Source organism: Carcharhinus amblyrhynchos, chromosome 17 (assembly GCF_965287045.1).
Source record: "Carcharhinus amblyrhynchos chromosome 17, sCarAmb.v2.hapA, whole genome shotgun sequence".
NCBI classification, from domain to species: Eukaryota; Metazoa; Chordata; class Chondrichthyes; order Carcharhiniformes; family Carcharhinidae; genus Carcharhinus; species Carcharhinus amblyrhynchos.
In genome coordinates this window covers 12,914,331-12,941,181 of record NC_137340.1, presented here as the reverse complement: position 1 = coordinate 12,941,181, position 26,851 = coordinate 12,914,331, and the positions used below count along the sequence as shown (strand labels likewise).

At 43.6% G+C, this 26,851-nt stretch overlaps 2 protein-coding genes across 3 annotated transcripts in view; one reads left to right on the top strand and one right to left on the bottom strand.

Moving 5' to 3' along the window:
* The first annotated feature begins 14,326 nt into the window (after window positions 1-14,326).
* acta2 (actin alpha 2, smooth muscle) lies at window positions 14,327-24,117 on the top strand. 2 transcript variants are annotated; one of them, XM_080205499.1, is made up of 9 exons: window positions 14,327-14,431; window positions 15,817-15,962; window positions 17,490-17,618; window positions 17,767-17,877; window positions 18,593-18,677; window positions 18,762-18,923; window positions 19,888-20,079; window positions 20,709-20,890; window positions 23,788-24,117. In XM_080205499.1, the coding sequence occupies exons 2-9, from the start codon at window positions 15,834-15,836 to the stop codon at window positions 23,929-23,931; spliced, it is 1,134 nt and encodes a 377-aa protein (XP_080061625.1). In that variant the 5' UTR covers window positions 14,327-14,431; window positions 15,817-15,833; the 3' UTR covers window positions 23,932-24,117. The 2 variants fall into 2 exon arrangements, with proteins under 2 accessions (XP_080061625.1, XP_080061624.1); XM_080205498.1 differs by lacking the exon at window positions 14,327-14,431 and adding an exon at window positions 15,485-15,503.
* A 1,583-nt stretch (window positions 24,118-25,700) lies between these two features.
* stambpl1 (STAM binding protein-like 1) overlaps window positions 25,701-26,851 on the bottom strand; it is a 65,932-nt gene continuing 64,781 nt past the window's right edge. Inside the window, exon 11 of the mRNA XM_080205500.1 lies at window positions 25,701-26,048. Coding sequence (XP_080061626.1) covers window positions 25,992-26,048 — 57 coding nt within the window. The 3' untranslated portion in view covers window positions 25,701-25,991. The remainder of the gene's footprint in view (window positions 26,049-26,851) is intronic.

The following is a 26,851-nucleotide window of genomic DNA, read 5'->3' as shown; positions in this document are numbered from 1 at the left end:
TTCTTAGCATGGCCAATCAACCTAACCCGCACATCTTTGGACTGTGGGAGGAAACCGAAGGAAACCCACACAGACATGAGGGGAATGTGCAAACTCCACACAGACAGTGACCCGAGCCAGGAATTGAACCCAGGACCCTGGAGCTGTGAAGCAGCAGTGCTAAACACTGTGCTACCGTGCCGCCCTTTCTGAGGAATATATTGATGAAACTAAACTGATTGTCACACTCGAAAGAGAAAATGCCACTGCTGCGTTTTATTTGACCTGGGGCATACCGCGCTTCCTGAAGCTGGTGGATTCAAAGCAAACACTTCAAAAGGCAAACATGGCTGAAAAAATGGAGCTTTAACACAATTGAATTGTAAAGTGCAGTATTCAATGCTCATGAATAAAACTTGACTGATGTTTGAATTGTTTGACTATCTGAGCATTTTAGTACCAATAATTTTTGTGAATAAAAATTTACAGGGTGGCTTTGTCAAGGACCGTAATGCTGCAGAGAAAGGAAATGAGATTGTGCCGATGATTGTCCACAAGCGAGTAATCCTGGCCATTCCTCAAAAAGAAGAGGTCAAGAAATTGGCATTCTAGGTAGCAATAACACGGCTGAAAGCAAGATGTACGGAACAAAGGCAGAAATTGCTGGAAAATCTCAGCAGGTCTGACAGCATCTGCGAAGAGAGAGAGTAGACTAATTACATGACAGTCAAAGAGATCTCTTTCCATTCTGGACTTGTAGGAAGATATGAATGGTATTGTTTCACAGGTTTGTGATTCACAAATTTAGATAGACCGGGCAAAAACACTGTTGGATCCTTCTTGTTAAGCATGAGCAAAGTCTGTATTATTTAAGTTATGCAAATCTCGATGTTGCATCAACCCAAATGTTTTATGAGTGGCATGGTGGCACAGTAGTTAGCACTGCTGCCTCACAACGCGAGGGACCCAGGCTCAATTCCCAACTTGGGTCACTGTCTGTGTGGAGTATGTTCTCCCCGTGTCTGCATGGTTTTTCTCCAAGTGTTCTGGTTTTCTCCCATAGTCTGGAAGACGTGCTGGTTAAGTGCATTGACTCAAACAGACACAGAAGTGTGACAACTAGGGGAATTTCACAGTAACTTAATTGCAGTGTTAATGTAAGCCTTACTTGTGACTAATAAATAAACTTTTTAAACTTTATTTTTTGAACAGAGAATATTATCCAAAATTATCAATTCCATGAGAATTTCCTCTCAGTGGCCACAAGCTAGCAGCCATTCTAGCCATGGCCACAAAACCCATAATGGCCATTAAATCTCACAAGAGGCTGCAAAGGGCTAAGCACTGATGGGTTTGGGCTCTTCCCCGCCCTATCTAATGATGGGATGAGGTTCATGTCCAGAAGGGGTGTGTGCCTGATCAGCATATTTTTAAATAAATTTGAATATAATTATAGGGCTTAATGCCAGAGCAATCCATGCCCACCATATCGTCCCTCCGAGCCATATTGATGTCACTTTGTCAAGAATCACTACTGGTTTTCAAGAACAAAAACTGGTTGTGATGGCCTTGTGGAGGCACACAGGTAAGTATACCTCTCAGGTGGGGAGGGACATGATTGGGCTATGCCCTAGCACTACCCTCTGGCACCCTGGACATGCCCCCTGACAATGACACCCTCACATTGCCCTCTGGGGAGCCCCACTTAGGGGTGTTCCCCTTATGTATAGTGGGGCGGGGGTGTCCTAGTGCCTTTGAGGGGGGAGGACAATCCTTGGGGCCAGCGGTGGAGGGGGCAATGCCTGGGTTTGGGGGCGACAGTGATGCCTATCAGAGATGTGCCCCAGTGCTTGAATGTTGGGGGTGGGATGCGCCAATGCTTGTTTGGCGGGTGGAAAAGGGGGGAATACCCCATTCCTTCTTTGTTCGGGGTGGAGGAATGCCCCGATGCCGGTGTGGAGCAGAGTGGAATGCCTGGACCCCTGTGATGGGGGCGGGACAATGCCTGGAGCAGCCGGGGGAGGTGGGATGGGGGATTGTGGTGCCTGTGAAGGGAGTTCCTCAGTGCTTGCATTTTTTTGGCGGGGGGAGGGGTGCGCCTTGACCCTTCATGTCTGTGGGAAGAAATTTATTTTTAGTGCAGGTCGGGCCACCCTTTAAACATAGATTCCCGGTCTCTGTGAAGCCGGAAATGCCAGCTCTGTTCAGGACCCACCCCATCAGACCGATGGCACAAACAGTGCCCCCAAATTCCCTGTGCAGGTTGCCAGGAAATCTGGAGGGAAAATCCAGCTGTGCAGCTGATACACACCATTTTCCATCTGAACCTAACACTCGGCCAGATTTTGGGAAAAATCCACCCAATGTCGCAGACTTTTAAATCTCTTATTATTCTTCCCCACGTGATCCAAAGCAATAAGTATTGTACCAATGCATCACTGAAATGTACCTGCTAAATTTTGAAGCAATATGAAAAGGGTCTGCTTCAGTAAGTAAGGAGCTGACAAGGCTCTTCATGTCAATCTGTTTCCAACAGGTGGGGGCAGCTTGTTAACCTTAGCCCCCAACACGCAAATATCAGGGCAAACACATTTCTGTAGTTTAACTTCAATATTCAGTGGGACGGTTTGTTTAAATTGTTACTTGCTTTACTCATTAATGCAGATAAGAGGAAATTGGGATAAGGTTTCTGCAAACTGTGGTCATCTTAAGAACAAAAGGGAATACTTAAGAGGTAAAATAATTAAAGTGAGAGCGAGGAACATTTAGAAGTTTAAGTTTAGTTTATCTATTAATGTCACAAGTAGGCTTACATTAACACTGCGGAAGGACTATTACTTACGTGGCGAAAAACTGCAGCAGGTGACGGTGCAGAGGGACCTCGGGGTCCTTGTGCATGAGTCGCAAAAACCCAGCTTGCAGGTGCAGCAGGTGGTCAGGAAGGCGAATGGGATGCTGGCCTTCATAGCGAGGGGGATTGAATATAAAAGTAGGGAGGTCTTGCTGCAGCTGTATAGGGCATTGGTGAGGCCGCAGCTGGAGTACTGTGTGCAGTTTTGGGCGCCGCACCTGCGCAAGGATATTTTGGCCCTGGAGGGAGTGCAGAGGAGGTTTACTAGGCTGATACCGGAGTTGAGGGGGTTGAGCTATGAGGAGAGGCTGAATAAACTGGGCTTGTACTCGTTAGAGTTTAGAAGAATGAGGGGAGATCTCATTGAGACGTATAAGATGATGAATGGGATGGATAGGATAGAGGTGGAAAGACTCTTCCCGCTCAAAAAAGACAGTAGGACTAGGGGGCACAGCCTCAAGATAAAGGGGAGGCGGTTTAGAACGGAGTTGAGGAGGAACTTCTTCACTCAAAGGGTGGTGAATCTCTGGAATTCTCTGCCCGTTGAAGTGGTGGAGGCTGCCTCGCTAAATATTTTTAAGAAGCGGGTTGATGGGTTCTTGATAAGAGGGGGGATGAAGGGTTATGGGGAGAGGGCGGGAAAGTGGAACTGAGCCACGACAGATCAGCCATGATCTTATTGAATGGCGGGGCAGGCTCGAAGGGCTAGATGGCCTACTCCTGCTCCTATTTCTTATGTTCTTATGTTCTTATGTTCAATGGAGTTACTGTGAAAATCCCCCAATCGTCACAGTCCAGCACCTGTTCGGGTAGACTGAGGGAGAATTTAGCATGTTCAATGCGCATAACCAGCAGGTCTTTCAGACTGAACTAACTGAGCTGAATTTTGCACCTTCCAAAGAAGAATAAACCTTTACATTGGAGTCCACTGATGCCTTGGGAGGTGCATAGAGTGGTATAGGATGGCATAGGACTCTGAGGGACCATTGGGGGGGATAGAGTGGCATGAGCTGGCATAGGGATGGGGGGGTCATCATTGGTGCATGGAGGGCATAAAGTGGCATAGATTGGCATGGATTGGTATGGGGCTGGTACACTTGGAGGACATAATAATGTACCAGATTGGTAGAAAATAAACTGAACTAGATTTACATTTAGACACTTCTTCTCTGTGAGTGAGTTCACTTCTGTCATTTTGACTGAGGTATTCCATATCTTACGGTCGCACTCAACTCTCAGATATCAGCGAGAGCTCACTCCAACAAAGGGTAGTTACTTTCCAAGCTAACCTGAGATGAATTTTAAACCCTGATGTCACATGAATTAAACACATTTCTGAGGCTTCAGCATATCAACTTCAATAATTCAACCTCTTTTGAAGCAACGCTACTATTGCCTGGGGCAGGGGAGTTTATTACATGATTAAAGCTTGGTTCCATTGTGTATCTCCATGGTTTGTACTAATTTGTACTAAGTAGTAACGGGGGGAATGAAGGGCCTTGGGGAGTGCATAGCATGGTGCAGGGTGGCATGGGACTCTGAGGAACCATTGGGGTGGGTAGAGTGGCATGAGCTGGTTTAAGGGATTGTGGGGGTCATCACTGGTGCATGGAGGGCATAAAGTGGCATAGATTGGCATGGATTGGTATGGGGCTGGTACACTTGGAGGAGATAATAATGCACCAGATTGGTAGAAAATAAACTGAACTAGATTTACAAGGATGTTACTACTTGGATTGGGTGGCATGCCTTATGAGGATAGGTTGAGAGAGCTCAATCTTTTCTCCTTAGAGAGACGAAGGATGAGAGGGGACTTGATAGAGGAGTATAAGATGATGAGAGGTATTGATCAGGTGGACTCTCAGAGGCTTTTTCCCAGGGCTGAAATGGCTGCCACAAGAGGACACAGGTTTAAGGTGCTGGGGAATAGGTACAGAGGAGACGTCAGGGGTAAGTTTTTCACTCAGAGATGGTGGGTGAGTGGAATCGGCTGCTGTCGGTGGTAGTGGAGGCAAATTCGATAGGATCTTTTAAGAGACTTCTGGATGAGTACATGGGACTTAATAGGATTGAGGGGTATAGGTAAGCCTAGTAGGTAGAGATAAGATCGGCGCAACTTGTGGGCCGAAGGGCCTGTTTGTGCTGTAGTTTTTCTATGATTCAATGAATGATAAAATTTCTGAGGCACCTTGCCACTTGTACAAAGAAGCAAGTTGGAGAAGGTTTTATGCAAGTATCATTGTAAACCAACTTCCCTTTACACTCTGTGCTGGCACGATTCTTTCCCAGCCAGAATCCAACAGCGTAAGCAGTCCACTAGACTGCAGGTCACACATGTTTGGTTATGTATACATAATCCTGCTCAGTAGGAATGTCAGTGGCGGTTTGGGGTGTCTATATTAGTGTCTTTTACTCCATCAAATGTAATTGGAATTAACATATCAGAGAGCGACGTTCATGTAAATGCTGCAGCTCCTGGAATGGTAACCCAGAGTAAGCCTCGATGAGGAACTCTAGGTCATGCTGCACCCAAATATAGCAATTAGAAAAGTAATATAAATCTTAATGCCATTGCAGTTCAGTCATGCTCATAGAAAAAGCAGCCTCAACTATCAGCAATACCAACTCTGTGTACCTAGAATTATACAGAAGTTACAGCACAGAAATGAGCCACTCAACTCAAACATGTCTGCATTTACCCTGCTTAGCAACAAGGCTGTGGCCTAGATTCCCACCGTGTGAACTGCCTCTCCATCACGGCTAAAATGGTGGATGAGCCCAGAAATTTTATTTTTATTCATTGGTGGGTGTCACTGGCCGGCCAGCATTTATTGCCCATCCCTAGTTGCCTGAGAGCGGTTGAAAGTCGACCACATTGCTCCCAAACACGACAGTTCAGATTTCCACAGGGAACGGGACTGGAGTTGAACCAGGATTCGCGTGGTTTACGGAAGCAGCTTGCCACTCAGGTCACCCCCTGCCTCGATTGAAGTGGGATTTTGGTAGGCCCGGTGTGTGAAGCCCGACACGTGCAGATTAGACCAGGGCCCTGGATTCTCACTCCCGGTCAGGTGCACAGAGGCAGGAGAACACTCGGTTCTCCTATCCCCCACGTTTTAAAAATGACCGCCTGTGGTTTTGATTTTCAATCCGGGATGCTGACTGGATCAGAAGTCAGGCCCGCTGCCCCTGAGTGACTGCCGAGACTGCTGGCTATGGAGCACTTTGGTGAAGTTAGCAAGGTTGAAATGAAAAACATCCCTCACCCCCCACATTCCCCATTTCCCATTCATGCCAACCTACGCTATCTCCTACCCCTCCCCCACCCTCAAAAGAAACTTCCACGGTCTCTCATATCCATAAAAAGCACATAAATTCATCGGAATTGTCAAAGCTATCATAGCTTCAAAACTGTCAAAGGTTCCTTGGCAAGTTGGCCTGGAGGGTGTAGGATTAAATGTATTTGAAATATTAGAGAATGGGGACGTAGGTTGGCATGAATTGGCACTAATTTGGGATGGGAATCTAAAGAGCCATGGGGATGTGGGGTGCACAAGGGGTATGAGGGGCCTTGGAGAGTGGGTAGAGTGGTATAGTTTGACATGGGGCACTGAGGGACCATTGGGGTGGGTAGTGTGGCTTGGGTTGGCATCAGGATTATGGAGGCCGTGGGAGATGTGTGGGAGGTGGTGCATTAGTATGGATGCAGCATGAGGTGTGTGTAGGATGTGAGAGTGTGAGGTGCAGTGAAGAGCGAGGACTTCTTTTTGTTTCAATTTTTTTTATTGAATTCAGCACAGTGAGGGAAGTGGCTGTTAATTGCAGAGAGGTCAGGGTGAATGGGAGCGTGGTGGGAAAGCCGCCTCTGGAATTTTATAGGCCTCCCTGACAGCAAATAGACCATGAAATTCTGCAAACAGTATCCATCAGTTGTCATATTACCCTGCACAAATGAATATGATAAAAAGATAATGAGGGTCAAATGGACCAATTTATTTCAGGGTATATGTCCTATGTCTTTATTTAACGCTGGCTCCAGGATAACACAATGTTGACAACTTTTGAATTAATTTTAAAATAGCATTTTAGCTATTTGGGTATCTTTCTATAATATTCTTTTAGGTAAAGGGTCATTTTGTAAGGTGGATTTTCCTAACTGTATAATGTAGCAGCAGGGACTGTACATCTGGATTTTGTTCCTCCACGCACTGTCTACACAGACATTACTGCTCCTGTATCATGTTTTACTATACATGAGTTCCGTCATTCCGTCTGTCAGTCATTAGAAACTTGTGAACTGGTGGTGGGTTTTCCAAGTGATGTTGCGGCTACTTAGGGAACCACAGCAGTCTTTTAATGGATAGCTGATGTTGGTGTAAAAAAATTCTCAAATAATTCATGCTGTCTTTTGTTGAGCTATGTGTTACAGAACAGCTTGAAGCGAGAGTACAGATGTGGAACTGCTAAAGCAGAGAGTGGCGCGTAGGAGGATAGACCTTGCAGTGTCCCAAGGTTTCCTCAGGAGAGGCCTATAAAATTCCACAGGCAGCCTTCCCACCACCCTCCCATTGACCCCTGACCTCTCAGGAGTGCAGTAGAGAGTGCTGGTGAATCACAGAGTAATCATTGTCTTCATCAGCGAAAAGATTGTGAATCTGTTGAAAAGGACATCTGAAACCTGAAAATCGAGCTGTCCATAATAAATAAGTATGCAAATTGTGAACACCACACACTGCTTCCCTAGACATCCATGTATATGCACAGATCACCTTACATTCTTTTCAACGTATACCAAGCTTATCCATATAATAGCCTAGCGTAAATCAAACCTGCACCTTAAATTGTCATACATCCAATTTCATATCCATGTCGCTTTATTCTATTGGATTTAACTTTGCAGACAAGTTTGTTATGTTCTCTTTATTAAATGTCTTTTATAACTCCAGGTACAGCACATCAATTGCATTACCCTCATTTGCACTCTCTGTCACCTCTTTAAAAATTCACACAAGTTAGTTGAGGAGGATTTGAACTGAACACAACTGTGATGGGCCATTTTAATTAACAAGTTAATTTACAAAAAATAATCCTTCCAACACAACTTAACCTGCACAGTACAGGAATATTTATTCATACAGATAATGGCCAACATGAGAGTCAGTTGGGTGTTATTTTACGAATTCCATTCACTTTCAACATACTAATATTACTTTGTTCCTTATTTTGTTGTTCAGTTGCTTTTCAAGATTACTGTGTTTTCAAGATTAGTGCATTTTTACCAAGAAAGGAAATGCTGCCCAAGTCATTGAGATAGAGGAGATGGCTGTTTATTTATTTATTAGTGTCACAAGTAGGCTTACATTAACACTGCAATGAAGTTACTGTGAAAATCCCCTAGTGGCCACACTCCAGTGCCTGTTTGTGTGCACTGATGGAGAATTTAACATGGCCAATGCACCTGACCAGCACATGTGGGAGGAAACCAGAGCACCCGGAGGAAACCCATGCAGAGACAGGGAGAACGTGCAGACTCTGCACAGACAATGACCCAAGCCAGGAATTTAAACCCGGGTCCCTGGCACTGTGAGGTAGCAGAGCAAACCATTGTGCCACTGTGTTGAGACTCTGGATGGACTAAAAAAAAACTTGTTAAGTAGGAAACATTAAACAGGCTGTCTGTATTTAAAGTTGATAAAAACTCATCAGGACACGATCAGGTACACGTTAGGAAAGAAAGGGTTGAAAATGTGAAGGCACTGACCATAATCGTCTAATCCTCCTTAGATACAGGGGTGGCACCCGAGGAGAACTGTAAGTTTTACAGTCTTTTTCAAAAAAAACTGTAACAATAAGCTCAGCAAACACAATCCATTTAGCTTCAGTGGTGGAAAAGCTTTTAGAAATAATAATCCATGGCAAGATTTCCTCTTGGACAAATGTAGATTAATTAATCAGATCGAGACCAAGAATGTTGAAGTCAAATTATCCTTAAATCACTTGGTTAAATTTGTATGATGTTTAGGGTAATACTACTGATGTGGTGCACAGGGACTTCCAAAAGGTGTTTGATAAAGGGCCACATGTCAGGTTTGTCAGCAAAGCCAAAGCCATGGAATAAAAAGGACAGTAGCAGCATAGCTATGAAGTTGGCGGAATGGCAGGAAACAGCATGGTTGCTTCTTGGGCAGGAGGAAGATATATAATGGAATTCCTCAGGGGTCAGAGAGTAGGACCACTGCTTTTCTTGATTGATATTAATAACCTAGGCTTCAGTGTTCAGGGTGCAATTTGCAGATGACATAAAACTTGGGAGTGTTGTGAAATGTGAGGAGGATGCCACAAGAGGACACAGGTTTAAGGTGCTGGGGAGTAGGTACAGAGGAGATGTCAGGGGTAAGTTTTTCACTCAGAGGGTGGTGGGTGCGTAGAATCAGCTGCCGTCAGTGGTGGTGGAGGCAGATTCGATAGGGTCTTTTAAGAGATTTCTGGATGAGTACATGGGACTCAGTAGGGGTTGAGGGTTATAGGTAAGCCTAGTAGGTAGAGATATGTTCGGTGCAACTTGTGGACCAAAGGACCTGTTTGTGCTGTAGTTTTTCTATGTTCTATGATACTGATAGACTTCCAGAGGAAATGGGGGCGGGGGGGGGGGGGAGAGAGAGAGGAAGGAGGAGGAGGGGGGTGATTGGTGAAATGGGCAGACTCATTGCAGATGAATTTTTTACAGGGAATTATACAGTGATACATTTTAGTGGGAAGAATAAGGTGAGGAAGTATAAAATAAAGGGTATAATTCAAAAGGGAATGCAGGAGCAGAGGTCCCTGGGGGTGGGTGCAAAAATTATCAAAGGTAACAGGGCAGCTGGCAAAAGCAATTTTTATATAGGAGCACAGAGTAAGGATATTATGGTGAACCTTAATATATTTGGTTTGGTGTCAACTGGGTTTTTGTGTTTAGTTTTAGGCATCTCATTTTAGGAAGGATGTTAAGGTATCAGAGAGAGGGCGGAAAAGATTTGCAAAAATTGTTCCAGCAATGAGGACCACAATTATATGGATAGACTGGAGAAACGGGGGCTGCCCTCCTGAGAGAAGAGAAGGCTGCGCAGAGATTTAATAAAGGTGTTCAAAATCATGAGGGGTCTGGACAAACTGGATCAGGAGAAGCTGTTCCCATTTCAGAGGGGGCAAGAACCAGAGGGCACAGATTTAAGGTAATTGGCAAAAGAAGTATGGTGACATGAGTCCAAAGATGTGCCGGTTAGGTGGATTGGCCATGCTAAATTGCCCCTTAGTGTCAGGGGGACTAGCTAGGGTAAATGTATGGGGTTATGGGTATAGGGCTTGGGCGGGATTGTGGTCAGTGCAGACTCAATGGGCCAAATGGCCTCCTTCTGCACTGTAGGATTCTATGATTCTATGAGGAGCCTTTTTATGCAGTGAGTGGTCAGAATCTGGAATGCACCATCTGAGTCTGTGATGGAGGCAGGGCCAGTCGTGGCTTACAAAGAGAATTGAATAACTAGCCAAGGAGAAAAACAGTTGCAGGTCTATAGGGAAAAAGCAGGGAGTGGGAATAGCCCAATAGCTGAGACATCATCATAACATTGGGCTGAATGGCCTCCCTTCGTGCTGTATTCATTCTTTGATTCTATAAGACAAAACGCCATGTAACAGTACTCAGCAAACAAAGGGCCCAATTTTGCCGTTGCGTCGTGCCCGTTTTTGGGCGCAAAAACATGGTAAAGTCGGGTGTGAGGCCATTAACGTGATCCACACCAGCGTCCGCGCAGATTGCCACTTTACCGAAACCCAGTAATGGCGGCAATCCAATTCGTGCCCAAAACGGGCGCAACGGCAATTTAAATGTATTTGCATGCATTTCAATTGAATTAATGAACTCAGCATTTCCCCCTTTACTACCACGTTCGCCAATCCGGAATCGCGCCAAAATGAACCTGCTGAATAAAAGTCAGAATCGGGCGCTCCAGCTGCTGAAAAGGCACGTTCAGAGCTTCTAACGATTCTCTGACTCAGATTGGTGGTAAGGGGGAGCAGGGAGGTGGGTCAGATGTTCCCTGATTGAGGGGCAGGGAGGGGAGTGAGGCCAGATTGTTTTTTGTTTTGGGGGTAGGGGGAGGGGGGGAGGAGGGGAGGAGGAGGCGGGTCAGCTCTATCTCTGGTGAGGTTGGCGGGGGGAGAGCCGATCATTGTCTTGGGGGTGGAGGGCCAATCATTGTCTGGGGGGAGGGGAGAGCCTGTCGTTGTCTGATGGTGGGGTGGGGGGGAGGGCTAAAGTTATCTGATAGGGAGGGAGGAGGAGGCGGGTCAGATGTTCCTCTGATGTGGGGGGGGGGGGGGGAGGGTGGAGTGAGGCCGGATCAATCTCTGGGGGGAGGGGGAGGAGGGTGGGGGTAAGATGCATCTCTGGTGGGGCAGGGAGGGGGAGTGAAGGCCTGATCGCTCACCGGCGGGGGGGGGAGCAAGATGGATCTCTGGTGGGGAGTGGGGGAGGTTTGGGGAGGCAAGGGGGGGTCCGCTGCCATTCTGCGGGTGATCAGTGGGGGGGAGAAGGGGGCAGGGAGTCGCAATCGGTCTGGGTAGAGGAGGGGGGTGGATAAAGGGGACAATGATGTCTATGGGGGCCATCGCTTCCGCTTTTCACTCTTGGGCTGCTTTCTGTGACCTGACACGAGCGCGCTTTTTCAAATTTTTTTCCAACTGCACATGCGCAGCTCAGAGCTCCAATCATTTTGGGCGCGCTAAGGCCCCCCCACAGTGCAAATGGGACCCGCGATTTGTTTTTCAGGCTGAGCGTGTATGGGAGAGTCTGAAAGCAGATTTAAAACTTTCACTTAAGACTTTCACTTAAGACTTTAAGACTTTCACTTCTCCCACATAATCCTTCCATTGGAGAAGTGAAAGTTAAATGTAAAACCATCAAGGTAAAGAGTATATTAAACATAGACATACAGACCATTTTATATGGTAATAGATTGATTGCACTTTATCTCAACTTACTCCAGACAGTTCAGGAAGGTGGGAGGTGGGGGGTGGGGGCTGTGCAGGAGGCATTTTCCCAGACCTGTGGAGATGCATGTTGAGGTGGTAAGGAAATCAGGCATCAAGGTGGTGGAATGGTTCTCCAACATGTTCCAGCATCCTCCTGCTCTGCCAAGGTGTGCAACCTCAGCAATTCATCTGGCACTGATGGTAAGCCAATTAAATTTGACAATTATCAGCCATTTCCCAGGACAATGAAATTTTACCAGCGTTCTACTTAATGCTACCAACTGTGGTTAAATGTATTCCTGCGTGGTTTCATCACATGACTTGTTCATACGCCATAGCCATTAGTTGGCCAACAAATCCATTCTTGTGAGGCGTTATCAAAAAATAAAACAATCTTGGCTTGTGCCTGGGAAATAATATTACCAACTTGGATGTTAATGGACTGGCATCTTTGGCAAAACCTCTCAATCCCATGACCATCACTATTGAGAAGAATGGGGGGGAGCAGATGAATGAGAACATTATCATTTCCAAATTCCCCTCCAAATCACACACCATTCTGAGTTGGGAATATATCACCGTTCTTTCACTGGTGTTGGGTCAAAATCCCAGAACTCCCTAACAAAGTTATGGGAGTATCTTCACCACAAAGACTGCAGTAATTCAAGAATACATAGCAATTCACCATCATCTTCACAAGGACAACTAAGGATGGTCAAGGGGTGGCATTGTGGCACAATGGTTAGCACTGCTGCCTCATAGCATCAGGGATCCTGGTTCAATTCCAGCCTCGGATCACTGTCTGTGTGGAGTTTGCACATTCTCCCTGTGTCTGCATGGGTTTCCTCCTAGTGCTCCAAGTTCATACATTCTGTCTCAGCAATGCTTGTATTTCATCACTCATCACTTGTCCTTCAGCCTTATTCTTGACCTATTCCAATCCATGTAGTGTAAGTACTCACACCGTGCTGTTAGCTGGGGAGTTTCAGGACTTTGACCAGCAACAATGAGGGAATGGGGAAGTGATGACTCAGTGGTATTATCACTGGATTATTAATCCAGAAACTCAGCTAATGTTCTGGGGACCCAGGTTCAAATTCCACCGTGGCAAATGGTGGAATTTGAATTCAATAGAAAAAATCCGGAATTAAGAATCTGCTAATGATCATGAAACTATTGTCAATTGCTGGAAAAACCTATCTGGTTCACTAATACTGCTTTAGGGAAGGAAATCTGCCATTCTTATCTGGTCTGGCTTACATGTGACTCCAGAGCCTCATCAATGTTGATTCTCAATTGCCCTTGAGAATCTAGGGATGGGCAATAAATGCTGACCAGCCAGCGATGCCCATGTCCTTTGAATGAATGAAAAAAACCGGCAAGTTGGAATCCAGTGTGATTTGAAAGGGAATTTAGAGGTGATGTGTTTCCACACAGCTGCTTCCCTTGTGATTCCAGGGAATAGAAGTCATGGATGTGGGAGGTTTTTGGCATCTTACTGCAATGCATCCTTTAGATAGCACAGAATGCACAAGTGGTAGAGGGAATGGATGGATAAACTGACAGGTATATGGAGAAGATTTTATCATATTCCTGAATCATAGATGGGAGAGAGTTTTGCAGGGGTAGGAGTTAAGCTACTCCTGATAGAATACCCAGTCACAGTCCTGCTTCATTAGTGATGTGGCTGGTCCACTTACACTTCTGCAATGTTGATGATGGGACGTTGGGCAAAGGTAATGTCACCAAAGATGGCCATTCCCTAACATCATTTGAAACACTTGCGCTTACTGCTTAATGATGAAGTCTCAGTACTGGGTGAGGTATAAAAGCACCAAGAGTGTGCAAAGATATCAAGGTCGTTAAGTGCATTGAAAAGCAAAATGTCAACAAAATAGTACATGGATGCCAAACCATTAGTTTTCAGGCAAATAAAAGCCAGTGAACTGTTCCCACTTCTCTTTATAGGGATACCACTTTAAATTCCCAAAATCGAGTTAGTTCAGTAAGGGGGATGTGGCCATCATCACTCTGTTTTACCATCTATGGATATGCTCCAACTCCCCATGGGTTCTCTTACACTGAATCCTCTCTCTATCACAATGAAACTTTACACAGTCGCTGGATGGGCAACAGGAATCAAAAGTGATGTGTAGAAATACATTTTTTAAGAAGTTTTGCACTGAGTTCACCTTCATATGTTAGGAAGTCTGACCCGGTTCTCGGTTGCCTTGTTGGTTACGGAAGATTATCAAGGGTCATCTATCAGCCCCCTGTCAAGTGTACATTTGCAGCTCACTCCCCGAGTTGCGGATCTGTCTATACTCGCCACTTGGAGAACTGTGCGGCTGGAATGTGGTAATATACAACCGAACGCCTTCGTCCACCCAGAGAAGGGCTTTTGTGTGAGAGCCGTATATGGCTGTGGAATAGGAATCTGTGCAGCCGGGCTCGGGGTTTGGTCCTTTTTTGGGGCTGCTGTGGGTGGAGGCAGAGGGTGACGAGACGCAAGGGCTATAAAACTTAACAAAGAGGGAAGGGAGAGTGCAGCACCTTCCCAGAGTAAAGGACCCCGTCAAAGCAGAGAGGGTGAGTCCCAGGCAAGGGTTAATCAGCATGATTCAATATTTAGAGTTGTTCTCAGATTTTGCATTGATGGGGGATTGCAAGGCAAGCCGTCATACTGTTGTAAATTAAAACCTGACATCTGGGTACTGTCTTAAAAGAGTTTTAATTGCAAATTGTTGATTATGACTTACTGCAGGATGATGCTGGTTGGTAATTTAAAAACAAAATAGCAGAATGGATTTAAAGTAAAATCTGTCATATCTGAGATGTGAAAAGTAAGTCTTAGGATTGGTAAAGCGGATTTGATGAGATGCAAATATTGAAACACCTGTCCTGAGTAATTTTGGAGATGCTACACAGCAGTGATCATTGTGCTACTATCTTCCCGAAAGAATTAGCGATAATTTACCATCATTAAATGTTCCCAGGACTTCATCTGCAGTCTGAGAAATATTTGAACAGAGAGGTGGAGTACCCTTTATTCCACTGGGGTTCATTCCCAGATGTTGACTCCCTTCTGAACTGTGAATGTAAAAGGGCAGTATTTAAGCAGTCAGATGCCCAGCCTTAGGCAGTTCCTTTGCACTTCTGGCATCTCCATTTCTTTATTCCAGGACTCAAATCACTTTTTCCAGTGTTGTTGCCTGCAGCTTTGCTCTTGGCCAGTCGGGAGAACAGATGAGAGGGGGTTGACAGTATCTGCCAAAGGATCACTGGCTCGCTGCGGGACCAGATTTTGGCATCTCCGTGCGGTTGCTGTGATATTGGGTCACTTGTGCTGTGGGCTTATTTTGCCTTTATTACTAAATATGGTCCTTTCCCAATCCCTGCCCGACGCCTCTCTGGTCGCTCCTGGTATTGCAAGCCCCAGGTTCATGCCTTGGATGGGCAGAAGCAAATATTTTTTTTAAACATGCTGGAGAGAGAGTTTTTATGGTGTCGCGGGGCGATTTCCTAATTAGGAAAAAAGATGCATTAAAAGCAACCTCTTAGATTTACTTGGCCGGGCGCGAGGGCTCTATTGGCTACTTTGGGAAACTTCTCTAAACAAGGAGATGTCTGACAAACTGGACTGGGCAGTGCATGGGGACAGGTACGAAAGTTATTACACATTGAAGTTATTACAAATTAAAGCTTGTCTGCTGAATATTCTGAATTATAGGAATATCCCTGGCAGCTCCACATTCATTGCAAAAGTGGCTATTTAATTTCAATATTGTTTTATACTGATTCATCAAGTATATTTTTACCAAATCCAGTTCACCCTGTCCTGGTACAGCCCCTGGACTGTGAACTTGTATATTTAGACTATATTGATGGATATCTAAGTCTATACATATATATTTGTGTACACAAATACACCCTGCTGCTTGTATTTTCTGACCTAGGATTCTTTATTCCACCAGGAGCAGACAGATTGAACATGTGTGACGAGGAGGAGAGTACAGCACTGGTTTGTGATAATGGCTCCGGACTGTGTAAGGCTGGCTTCGCCGGAGATGATGCTCCCCGAGCGGTCTTCCCCTCCATCGTGGGCCGCCCTCGTCATCAGGTCAGCAGCCGGGCAACACCCAGAGCAGGAAGGGTCAGGAAAGGTTCCAGAGCAGAAAGGGTTCCAGAACAGACAGGATCCCAAAGCAGAAAGAGTCTCAGAGCACAGAGGGTCCCAGGGCAGAAAGGGTCCCAAAGCCGCTGTCACGCCTACGAGAGCATCCTGAAATGCTGTGGCTGTCTTCGGACGGTGTGCATTAAATTCTGTGCAGAGGTGATCAGTGATGTGATGCAAAAGTTTGGGAGACTGTACCCAGTGAACTGCAGGGTGCCTGAGGGACACCGATTTCAGGCATTTAGCATAAGCAGCTATGAGGCAAATGCAATAACTTTTAATAGGCAGAGTTTTTGTGATCTGGAGTGCATAGGATGGAGGAAGCAGAGCCGACTTGAAATGTAACTGAAAATTAAAACGTTAGAAGGCTATGGAGCTGAGGAATGGGATCAGTTGCACAGCTCTTCCCTAGAGTCAGCATAGGCCATGATGGGCCAAGTGGCCTTCTGTGCTGTACAATTCTCTGAAAATGACCAGCTTGATTCTGGATGAATAAATCAGTTCATAGATAGAAACCCTACATTGCAGAAGGAGACCATTTGGTCCATCAAGTGTGCACCAACAACAACCCCACCCAGGCCCCATCCCCGCAACCCTACATATTTACCCCACCAATCCCTCTAACCTACGCATCCCGGGACACTAAGGTCAATTTAGATGGCTAATACACCTAACCTCACATCGTTGGACTGTGGGAGGAAACACCCGGAGGAAACTCGCACGGACATGGGGAGAACGTGCAAACTCGATACAGACAGTGACCCAAGCTGGGAATTGAACACAGGTCCCTGGAGCTGTGAGGCAACAGTGTTAACCGCTCTGTCACTATGTCGCCTCATTCACGGTCAAGAGTCATTGCATCTGGGGGTAGATTTGGAATCATGGAAACCCTACCGTGCAGAAGAGGCCATTTGGCCCATTGGGTCTGCACTGACTCTCTGATAGAGTATCTTAGCCAGGTCCTTTCCCCACACTGTCTCCAAAATCCCACACATTAACCATGGCTAATCCATCTAATCTACACATATTGGGACATTAAGGGGCAATTTAGCATGGCTAATCCACCTAACCTTCACATCTTTACAGGAACAAATGGCCAAACATTTGAAGCACAGGAAAGCAGATGATTATGCGACCCAGCCTCAGATATCCAATATGACATCAAGCTGTGTTGCACTCAAATGTATAATAAGGTTAAGAATAGTTGTACAGGGTTTTCAAAATGACTTTGTTGGTAAATGCATTTGTGAGTTGGGATAGAAAATAATGTCCTCATTTACACAACAAATTCCACATTCAAAATGCCCTGTTGCTGACACATTATAAATAACAGGTAATATTTGCAACAACCCTTATGTCAATTCCTCCAAGTTATGTGTTGTATTCTGGTTTCCTGAATTGTAAATACTCCCAACAGTATCTCAATGTGTTCATCACATATGTGAACTCTTCCTGCTGTGGTTAACTCTACAGGGCGTTATGGTTGGAATGGGTCAGAAGGACAGCTATGTAGGTGACGAGGCTCAGAGTAAGAGGGGTATCCTGACCCTGAAATACCCCATCGAGCATGGCATCATCACAAACTGGGACGATATGGAGAAGGCAAGGCATTTGCATTCCACTTATACCAGCCCTGCTAGAAATGGCTCTAAAAGACTCATGTTCAGATAAATTAATCAAAGTAAATATTTGAAACTTGAGATGAACGAGAAAGCTGCATTTTTTAAAATGGCAGTCATTATTTCTACAGATCTGGCACCACACTTTTTATAATGAGCTACGTGTAGCCCCCGAGGAACACCCAACTCTGCTGACAGAAGCTCCCCTCAATCCCAAGGCCAACCGTGAAAAGATGACCCAGGTACTAATTTGATTTTGATTTATTATTGTCACAAGTATTGGCATACAGCGAAAAGTATTGTTCCTTGCGCGCTATACAGACAAAGCATACCATTCTTAGAGAAGGAAAAGAGAGAGTGCAGAATGTAGTGTTACAATCATAGCTAGGATGTAGCAAAAGATCAACTTAGTGCAAGGTAGGTCCGTTCAAAAGTTTGATGGCAGCATGGAATAAGCTGTTCTTGAGTCGGCTGGTACGTGATCTCAGGTTTTGCATTTTTGTATGCCTGGGGATTGTGGGGTCCTTAATTTTGCTGGCTGCTTTTCTGAGGTAGTGGGTAGACAGAGTCAATGGATGGGAGCCTGGTTTGCATGATGGACTGGGCTAAATTCAGGACCTTCAGTTTTTTGTGGTCTTGGACAGAGCAGGAGCCACACCAAGCTGTGATACAACCAGAAACTAGCACTGCCCAATTATTGCTGCCTAATCACTAATCTACCCACTTTGACTAGTGTTACTGTGCTTGGATGATTTTCACTCAATAGATTTAAAGCCATCAAAACATTGGGTGGATGATGGAATTTATGTTAGAAATCTAGGCCTACCAGTTCCCACCCCAATGAAAAAGCTTTGGACATTGGTGCCTAGTTACACCAATATCAATTAGATAGAAGAATAAGCATTTACTTATATAACAGCACTATGTAACCATTTTCCAAACTGTGGTCATTTCTAGATTATGTTTGAGACCTTCAACGTGCCAGCCATGTACGTTGCTATCCAAGCTGTGCTGTCCCTCTACGCGTCTGGCCGTACAACAGGTAAGTGTGAGCAGTGATTCCCTGTGTTGGGAGATGGGGCTGACCTGTGGCTGTTTCTGATCAGATGGTTATGGTTGTGTGCAGGTATTGTGCTGGACTCCGGAGATGGTGTCACCCACAATGTGCCAATCTATGAAGGTTATGCCCTGCCCCATGCCATCATGCGTCTGGATCTAGCTGGCCGTGATCTCACCGACTACCTCATGAAAATCCTTACTGAACGCGGCTATTCATTTGTCACTACAGGTAAGGCTTTTCTTACAACATGGCTGCGGTTATGAAGACAGTTCACTTCATGTTAAACCTTTCTATTAAAGCATACAGCAATGCCTGTGAGCGCAGAGCAGGAAATTGCAGCAGGCATCTAAATGCAGGGAGGTCATCATTAATTCTTGTTAAAATGAAAGGAATTAAGACCTTTTCAAATCCCACCTTAGAATACCTTGAGAGATGTCTATTCCCACAGTGACTGCAATCCACACTTCCCCCTGGTATCCGTCTGATGGCTCCAAAGCCAAGTCTTCAGGCAGGATGTTCTTAACTGTTCTGCCAACAGAGGGACACAAAGAGCATTTTATAAGAAATAAGCATTAACTCTTTCTTGGGAACACAAAGAAAAGCAGCATTCTACACATTAAAGAAAGATTTGATAGATGTAAGCCATCTACAGCAAATGCAAATTTAGCTGATCCAAATGATTAAATGATTAGGAAATTCTAGATGCATTGTTCCCAATTTCAGTAAGTGGCCGATATACAAATTTAATTACACTTTTTTGGTCAGTATTTCCAACATGATGGCTCACTGATCTTTCTTTTCCCCTTTAGTTTTAATGGCAAGTAGAGAAATTCTCTTGCAAACATAAATATATGACTCTTGTGCAGCTGTACATTTAGTCTGGCCACAAGCAACTCTGGCTGCTCTAGTTTCCACCCACAGTTCAAAGATGTGTAGGTTAGATGGACTGGCCAATATAAACGTCCTCTTAGTGTCCCAAGATGTGTAGGTTAGATGGATTAGCCATGCTAAATGTGTGAAGTTACTGGGATTGAGTGGGGGAGAAGGCCTAGATAAGATACTCTGTCAGAGATTCGGTTCAGATTTGATGGGACAAATGATCTGTTTTGGACTGTAGGGATTCTGTGATTCTAAGATCAAATCAGATGTTTCCAAAGGCAAACTTGACATACTGTTGCTCTTTGATTCCCAGCTGAACGTGAGATTGTCCGTGATATTAAGGAGAAGTTGTGCTATGTGGCTCTTGACTTTGAGAATGAGATGGCCACTGCTGCCTCTTCTTCCTCCTTGGAGAAGAGCTACGAACTGCCTGATGGCCAGGTCATCACCATAGGCAACGAGCGTTTCCGTTGCCCAGAGACCCTCTTCCAACCATCTTTCATTGGTGGGTTGATTGTATTTAAAACTTATTTGCTACTTAAGGTATTTTAAAGGATCCTAAAAAAAATGTTGGTTTCGCTATACTGTAACTTAGACCACAAGTGTGTGGAAAAATATAATTAACATCTTCCATGAGGTACAATCTCCTTTTGGAACAACAGTTCACTTTTATTTCTAATTCTACACTGACATTAGCAGATTCAGACATCATTACTGAGCAGGCGAGCCATCCATGGCCTGAAGGTATTCTTCAGAATCATTCTTCTGAATCTGTTTCTGTATAATGAAATGAATATCGTTATGGGTAAATGGATTTGAGTTACAGATTAGCCAGAATCTAATTCAATGGTAGAACAGATTTGAGGGACTAAATGGTCTACTCTTGTTCCTATGTTCCCCATGCGCCAACCAGTTGCATGAAAGGAACCATTGGTGTGGCAAGATAACCAAGGCCATTTTCCCTCACCAGCTCAATCCACTGGCAATCTTCGATTGCACCAAATCTCAACCAACAGCAAGTTTGCAAGCTTCCATTTTTTTTAATAGCCAGACTGCACACTGAGATACCTTTTACAAAGGGTATTTGGCCTTCAAAACTTACTTTAAACTCATGGATTTACATTTATTTGGCAGGAATGGAGTCTGCAGGCATCCATGAGACCACATACAACAGCATCATGAAGTGCGACATTGACATCAGGAAGGATTTATATGCCAACAACGTACTGTCTGGAGGTACCACCATGTACCCTGGTATCGCTGACCGTATGCAAAAAGAAATCACTGCATTGGCCCCCAGCACCATGAAAATCAAGGTTAGTTGAGGAAATTAAAGAGCACGGTGTTATTTTGTGTCTAATCATTGTAAACCTGGCTTGATAATGTAAAACAGAATTTTTTTTTTGTTTTTAATTCCAATTCAATGCAATCAAGTCCAATTCAGAGTCTCAACAAGTTGGGACATTCCCGATCCAAGCTGACAAGACAGGGCTCGCACCTCCTGTCTTGGGCTTGGTCTACATGATCCAAGCTGATTGGAGTAGGTATAGCTCCTCCTCCAAGGCTTAATCTCATTTGCATCTTAGCCAAAAGGCCGAGATGCCGCTTTAAAAAATTGCTTCAAATGAAGCTGAAACATAACCTAATGATTTCAACCAAGCGCAGCATGTTGATACTACACTTGATCATAGCCAAAAGGCCGACAACATCAAACAGAATGGTCATTTTCCCAGGAAAATGAGCTGCCAATGAAACGTTATCAGGAGAAACTCCTGTCATGTCTGATCACTGACCTTTAACTCAATATAGGGCAAAGAGGTGAAAGAGATTTGTTTCAGTCAGTAAAGCGTCTGAACCAGAACAAGACAGAAATCACTTCCACATTGATGTGAGGGTCAGGTAGTTAAATGAGTGTCACCAGAAACATTAGATGATACTTATCTTTTACATTGAAATAATGCATTGAGCAGGAAGCAATGATATCACAAATGCAATATTTCCATTTCAATGATAGCTATACATAGCTTTGAACAGAGCACAATGCAGAGACAGTATATACATGTGTGATATTTGGAAGCAAAGTTTCACCAATGTCCATTCCATTGGTAAATCCTCTTATGAAGTGTATGTTTAAAACTGAAAATGGAGTGAACTGTAAATTATTCAATGCTAATCTCAACTGTTCTTGAATATTTGACCATTTCACTTACATAAACTTAGTACTTCAATTGCACAGCTATCTTATCTGGTTTTTAATAAATGTGCACAGAATAGTTTAATCTCTTGCTCTGGACAAGTCAATGTTAAGTTTCTTGGCACAATTAATTACCGATCTATGTTAAATATTTTTACTGATAAGACATGCTTCCCCTTAGAATAGATCTTTTGTTTATGTTCGGCAGGGCAGATTCCACATGGATTCAGTTTTAAAAGCAAGTCTACAAAGTTATTTTTTACTTTTCACAGATTTCTGAAAAACCTCAATATATTTACTATACTATGGATTTTAAATAATTGCACCTTAGAATGAACTATTTAACACCTTTTGTATCTGGAGATATGTGGAATGAACAAGAGGCATGGATAGCTAAGAAATGAGATCCCCCTGCTCCCCAGCTCTGGCCTTGACCCCTAGCAGTGCTTTTCCCCTAAGTAAAGGGGAAGAATCATTTTGCTCATCTCCTAGGATTAGCTGAAAAAGTGGTATGGGAACAACAACTGACCTCTCAGCCAAGGAATAATGCTGAAAGATGACAGAGTGAAAGCGACCAAGAAAGGCAAATAAATATACATTGTGAAAAAGGGCACAGAAAAGTATTTTAGCACTGGCTGTTGGATGCATTAAAGTGACCAGTTTAGCTGTCACAAGGTAAAAATGTTATAACCTATGCTGTTACTAGTTATAGTAGACATGCTTTGCACAGTGGTATAGTTAGCAGTGCTGGGTTAGCACTGAGGTTAGCACTGCTCCCTCACTTTGCCAGGGACCTGGGTTCAATGCCTGGCTCAGGTAACTGTGTGTGTGTGTGTGTGTGTGTTTGTGTGTGGAGTTTGTACATTCTCCTGGTGTCTACATGGGTTTCCTCTGGGCGTCCTCCCACTGTCCATTGGATGTGTGGGCTAGGTGCATTGGCCATGCTAAATTCTCCCTCAGTGTACCCAAACAGGCGCTAGAATGTGGCGATTAGGAGATTTTCACAATAACTTAATGAAAGCTTACTTGTTATACTAATAAATAAACTTCAAACTTTTTTTTACTCCATTCTTAAAAGTTACAAAGCCGATGAACAGAGTGGACTGGGCATATCTGAATCCATCTCCTTGCTTGCTCCAAAAAAAACCCAATTCAAATTGAATCCAATTCATGGTCCCCACAAGAGAGCCAAACAAGATCCAAGCTGACAAGAAAAGGCACTGCACCCCATCTTGGGTTTGATCAGATGCTTAATCTTGGTCAAGAGGTCTATTACTTCAGCCTGTAACTTACTAGCTGAAGTATTATGTTAATGATGGCATAAGTTGAGAAGAGAATTCAAATATTAAGCTCCACTTTAATCAGGTATGTGCAGCCTTTTTTTTCTAGGAATGGAGATTTTACCTCTCCATTCTTTACCAAAAGGAAATGGTTGATTTTGAACCACGTCAGGAGGTTTTTTTTTGCATCCTCCCCCGTGTCGGATCACTTTAACACCTCAGCCAAAAGATAGCACCTTTGGAAATTCAGTAGTCCCTCAGTTATTATTAAGTCAGCCTGAAATAAGTGCGCAAGTCCTGTAGTAGGGCTCGAGTCAGCAGCCTTTTAACTTCAAAGGCAGGACTGTTACCACGGTGCGGAACTCATGGTAAGCAAACAGGCTTGTATTTGCAGTTATCCATGCTCTCCACACGGGGAAACTCCAAAGAGTCAGCCACTTACTTCCTTATGGATAGGAGGAGAAAAACAGCAGTAGACATCGGGGTCAATGTCATGAACTTTCAGTTAGTTGAACAGCTGTTATCAATAGAGGCAGCTCCCCGGCACCTCTCCACAGTTAGGAAAGATTTGTGGGGCGGGGGCGAGGGGAGGAGCTAGGTGGAAGGAAAAAAACATTGTAGAATAAAAATTCCAGTAGAAACCCAGTCTGAGAGGCAAACAATTGAATGGGTTGATTAAGCTGTAATTGAAAAGTGGTTATGTATAAGTCACTGATATCATTCTATTGCGTGCCTACAGATCATTGCCCCCCCTGAGCGCAAATACTCCGTCTGGATTGGTGGCTCCATCCTGGCCTCTCTCTCCACCTTCCAGCAGATGTGGATTAGCAAGCCCGAGTACGACGAGGCTGGTCCATCCATTGTACACCGCAAATGCTTTTAAACCATCGTCTCCTCTCTCCTTCTGTCTTCTTCTGTATCTTTTTGCAACAAGAAAACTGTGAATGTGCAATTAGAGAACCATACTTTCTACTGTTTTCATCCATTGCTCTGTCACTAGACATTAGCTGTAGCTTTAACTGAATGAATGGGAGTTTTTAAAATAAAGTCAGAATGTGCTGCCAGTATATTCACAATTGTCTTGTGTTTCCTGTAATAGTCAACACCTAATTATTTAGTAGCGTGGTGGCTAACTAGTCTGACCTAACTAGAAACGAATGTGCCACAGGACATTGAAGCTTCATCTTGCTTTATTTATTTCAAAGGTGTCACCTTTTATTTTAAAGATTGGTTTGAATCTTGTGGCTTCATATTAAATAACCTCCCATTGCTAGATTAGTGGTATCATTGTAAACTATTAATCCAGAAAGTCAGCTAAATGTTCTGAGGATCTGGTTCGAATCCCACCATGACAGATGTTGAAATTTCAATTCAATAAAAATCTAGAATTCAAAGTCTAAATGGTAACCATAAAACCGCTGTTGATTGTTGGAAAAACCAATCTGGTTCACTCATGTCCTTTAGGAAGGAAATCTGCCTTCCTTACCTGATCTGGCCTACATGTGACTCCAGACCCCCAGCAATGTAGTTGACACTTAATTGCCCTCCGAAATAGCTTGGCATGCCACTCAATTTAAGGGCAATTAGGAATGGGCAATAAATGCTGGCTTGGTCAAGGTTGTCCAGATCCCCTGAACGAATAGAAAATAATCATTCCCATCAACTGTTCCTTCAAACTAGTTATTTCTCTTTAAACTACTTAAGAAAGATAATTCTGGACCTGACTAAATAGGCTCTAAGTGAAATACTAATAGTATGTCCTTTCATCATTTTTATACTGTAAAAACCCATTAGCAAATGCTCAACAATTATCTAAGTAATTGATACTGCTAATTTGATGCACTATTTACAGTATAGTAAAATAGCTGCTTTCACTAAGACCCAACCAACTCTACATCAGAATCTGTGTTCACAAGGGCTCTTACATTGGGTACATCTCACATGAATTAATATGTTCAAAACACAATATCTAATGCTCACTGATGATTTTGTTTTAAATGCCCCCATTCTCTTATGTAATGAATTAGAACAAAAATTCATACATTCAGACAGGAGCAGAGGAACAATAGCTGACAAATGTGTTGGCTACATGTAAGTAATTCATCATCCAGATATACTCAAATGCATTTGATTGGCAAAGAAGAAAATGGGTAATAGGCACAGTTGTTGGGCATGTGATCTCAATACTGACATTTGCACAGCACATGCACTGGAATTTCAACTCTCTTTGGGTGGTTTGTCGGTAAATGGGAAGACTGAAAGCAGAGTAAGTGTTTTAAGGTACTGAATGATGATAGATGTGTATTAATTAAGCATACATATGCAAATGTTTGTGCATGTGTAAAGTACTCCCTAAGATTAGTGGATGTGGCTAAAACAGTATCACTACATCCACATCTGTGACATGTCAGCAATTTCTCTTGGTGACACTGGCCCGGATAGATTCCACATCATTGCTTCTGTAAGAAGGAACTAAATGGTTTTGTGAGATGCCCAGACAACATGGGTTCAACTAGATGGTTAAATGTGGTGGTAGTTGGATAACGTGATGGGAAACACCCTAATCTTCAATGATGATCCTAACTGTCATTTGTAAGATTATTATCCTTTGCACTCCTAAATCCAAAACTAAATGACAAAAACACATACCAAAGAAATTAACAGCATTTATTGGCTTCTGAGTGAAGTTCCAGTTCAATTTTATAAACACTTTCTTTTGGACAACTAGCATTTGTAATTTCACATTACACACGTGAAATACTTGGTGCATTTCAAAAAGAAATATTAACCACCGGTATACTTTATTTAACCTGAATGTACAAAAAGAGTGTTAAATAATCCAGTTGGCTTTAACTGGTCATAAAAACTTGAAAGCAACATACTGTTTCTTCTTACAATAGAAATAATTTATACAGATTCCAGGATTGTCTGCGGCTCATGTTGTCACCTCATGTCCATGATAATTATATTCATATCTTTTACAGCGATGTGTTTGCAAGTCTGAAAGAGAATCAGCCATGAGTTTGACATGTATGTTTCTGCTCATACAGTACTGTAATAAACAAGCAAACTTTTGTGGCAATGCTCCCACTGAATACCAAGTATTTCTTCAACTTTTAATTGTCTAATGAATGTTGTTATTCATTATGTGGATGCTTCATAGTTTCTGTCAGTTACATTTTATTCCTTTTCTCCGAACCTTTTCTGTTACGGCCTCTGATTCTGGCCTTTGGTGCGTCTTCACTCAGTGCCACCCTCCAACTCTCCTCCTCACCCAACTGCCAGCAGTCACTGAGGCTCTAAGCTCCTGAATTCTCTCACTAAATCTCTTCCCTCCACTCTCTTCCCCAACTCTGCCCCTGAAAAATTAATGCTGTGATCAAGATTTTTCATCCCCTTCCCAATATCTCCTTCTTGGATTCTGTGTCAGCTTAAGAGCATGGCATAAATGCAAGTTGTAGGTGTACATTGGTTGGAGATATGAAGATGGCAAGCTATCATAGAATCCTACAGTGCAGGAGGAGGTCATTCAGCCCATCAAGTCAGTACCAAATCTGTGTTAGAGCATCTTACCCAAGCCCTATCCTCATAACCCCACAAATTTACCCTGCTAATCAAGGGACAATTAAGCATGACCAATCCACCTAAACTACACATCTTTAGACTGTGGAGGGAAACTGGAGCATCTGGAGGAAACACACATAGACACGGAGAAAACAAAAGAATGAAAGCAAAACATTCCCAATAATATTTTTTCCATCCCACAGCATGGTAATACCCCACATTATAATTTTCAGGAAACT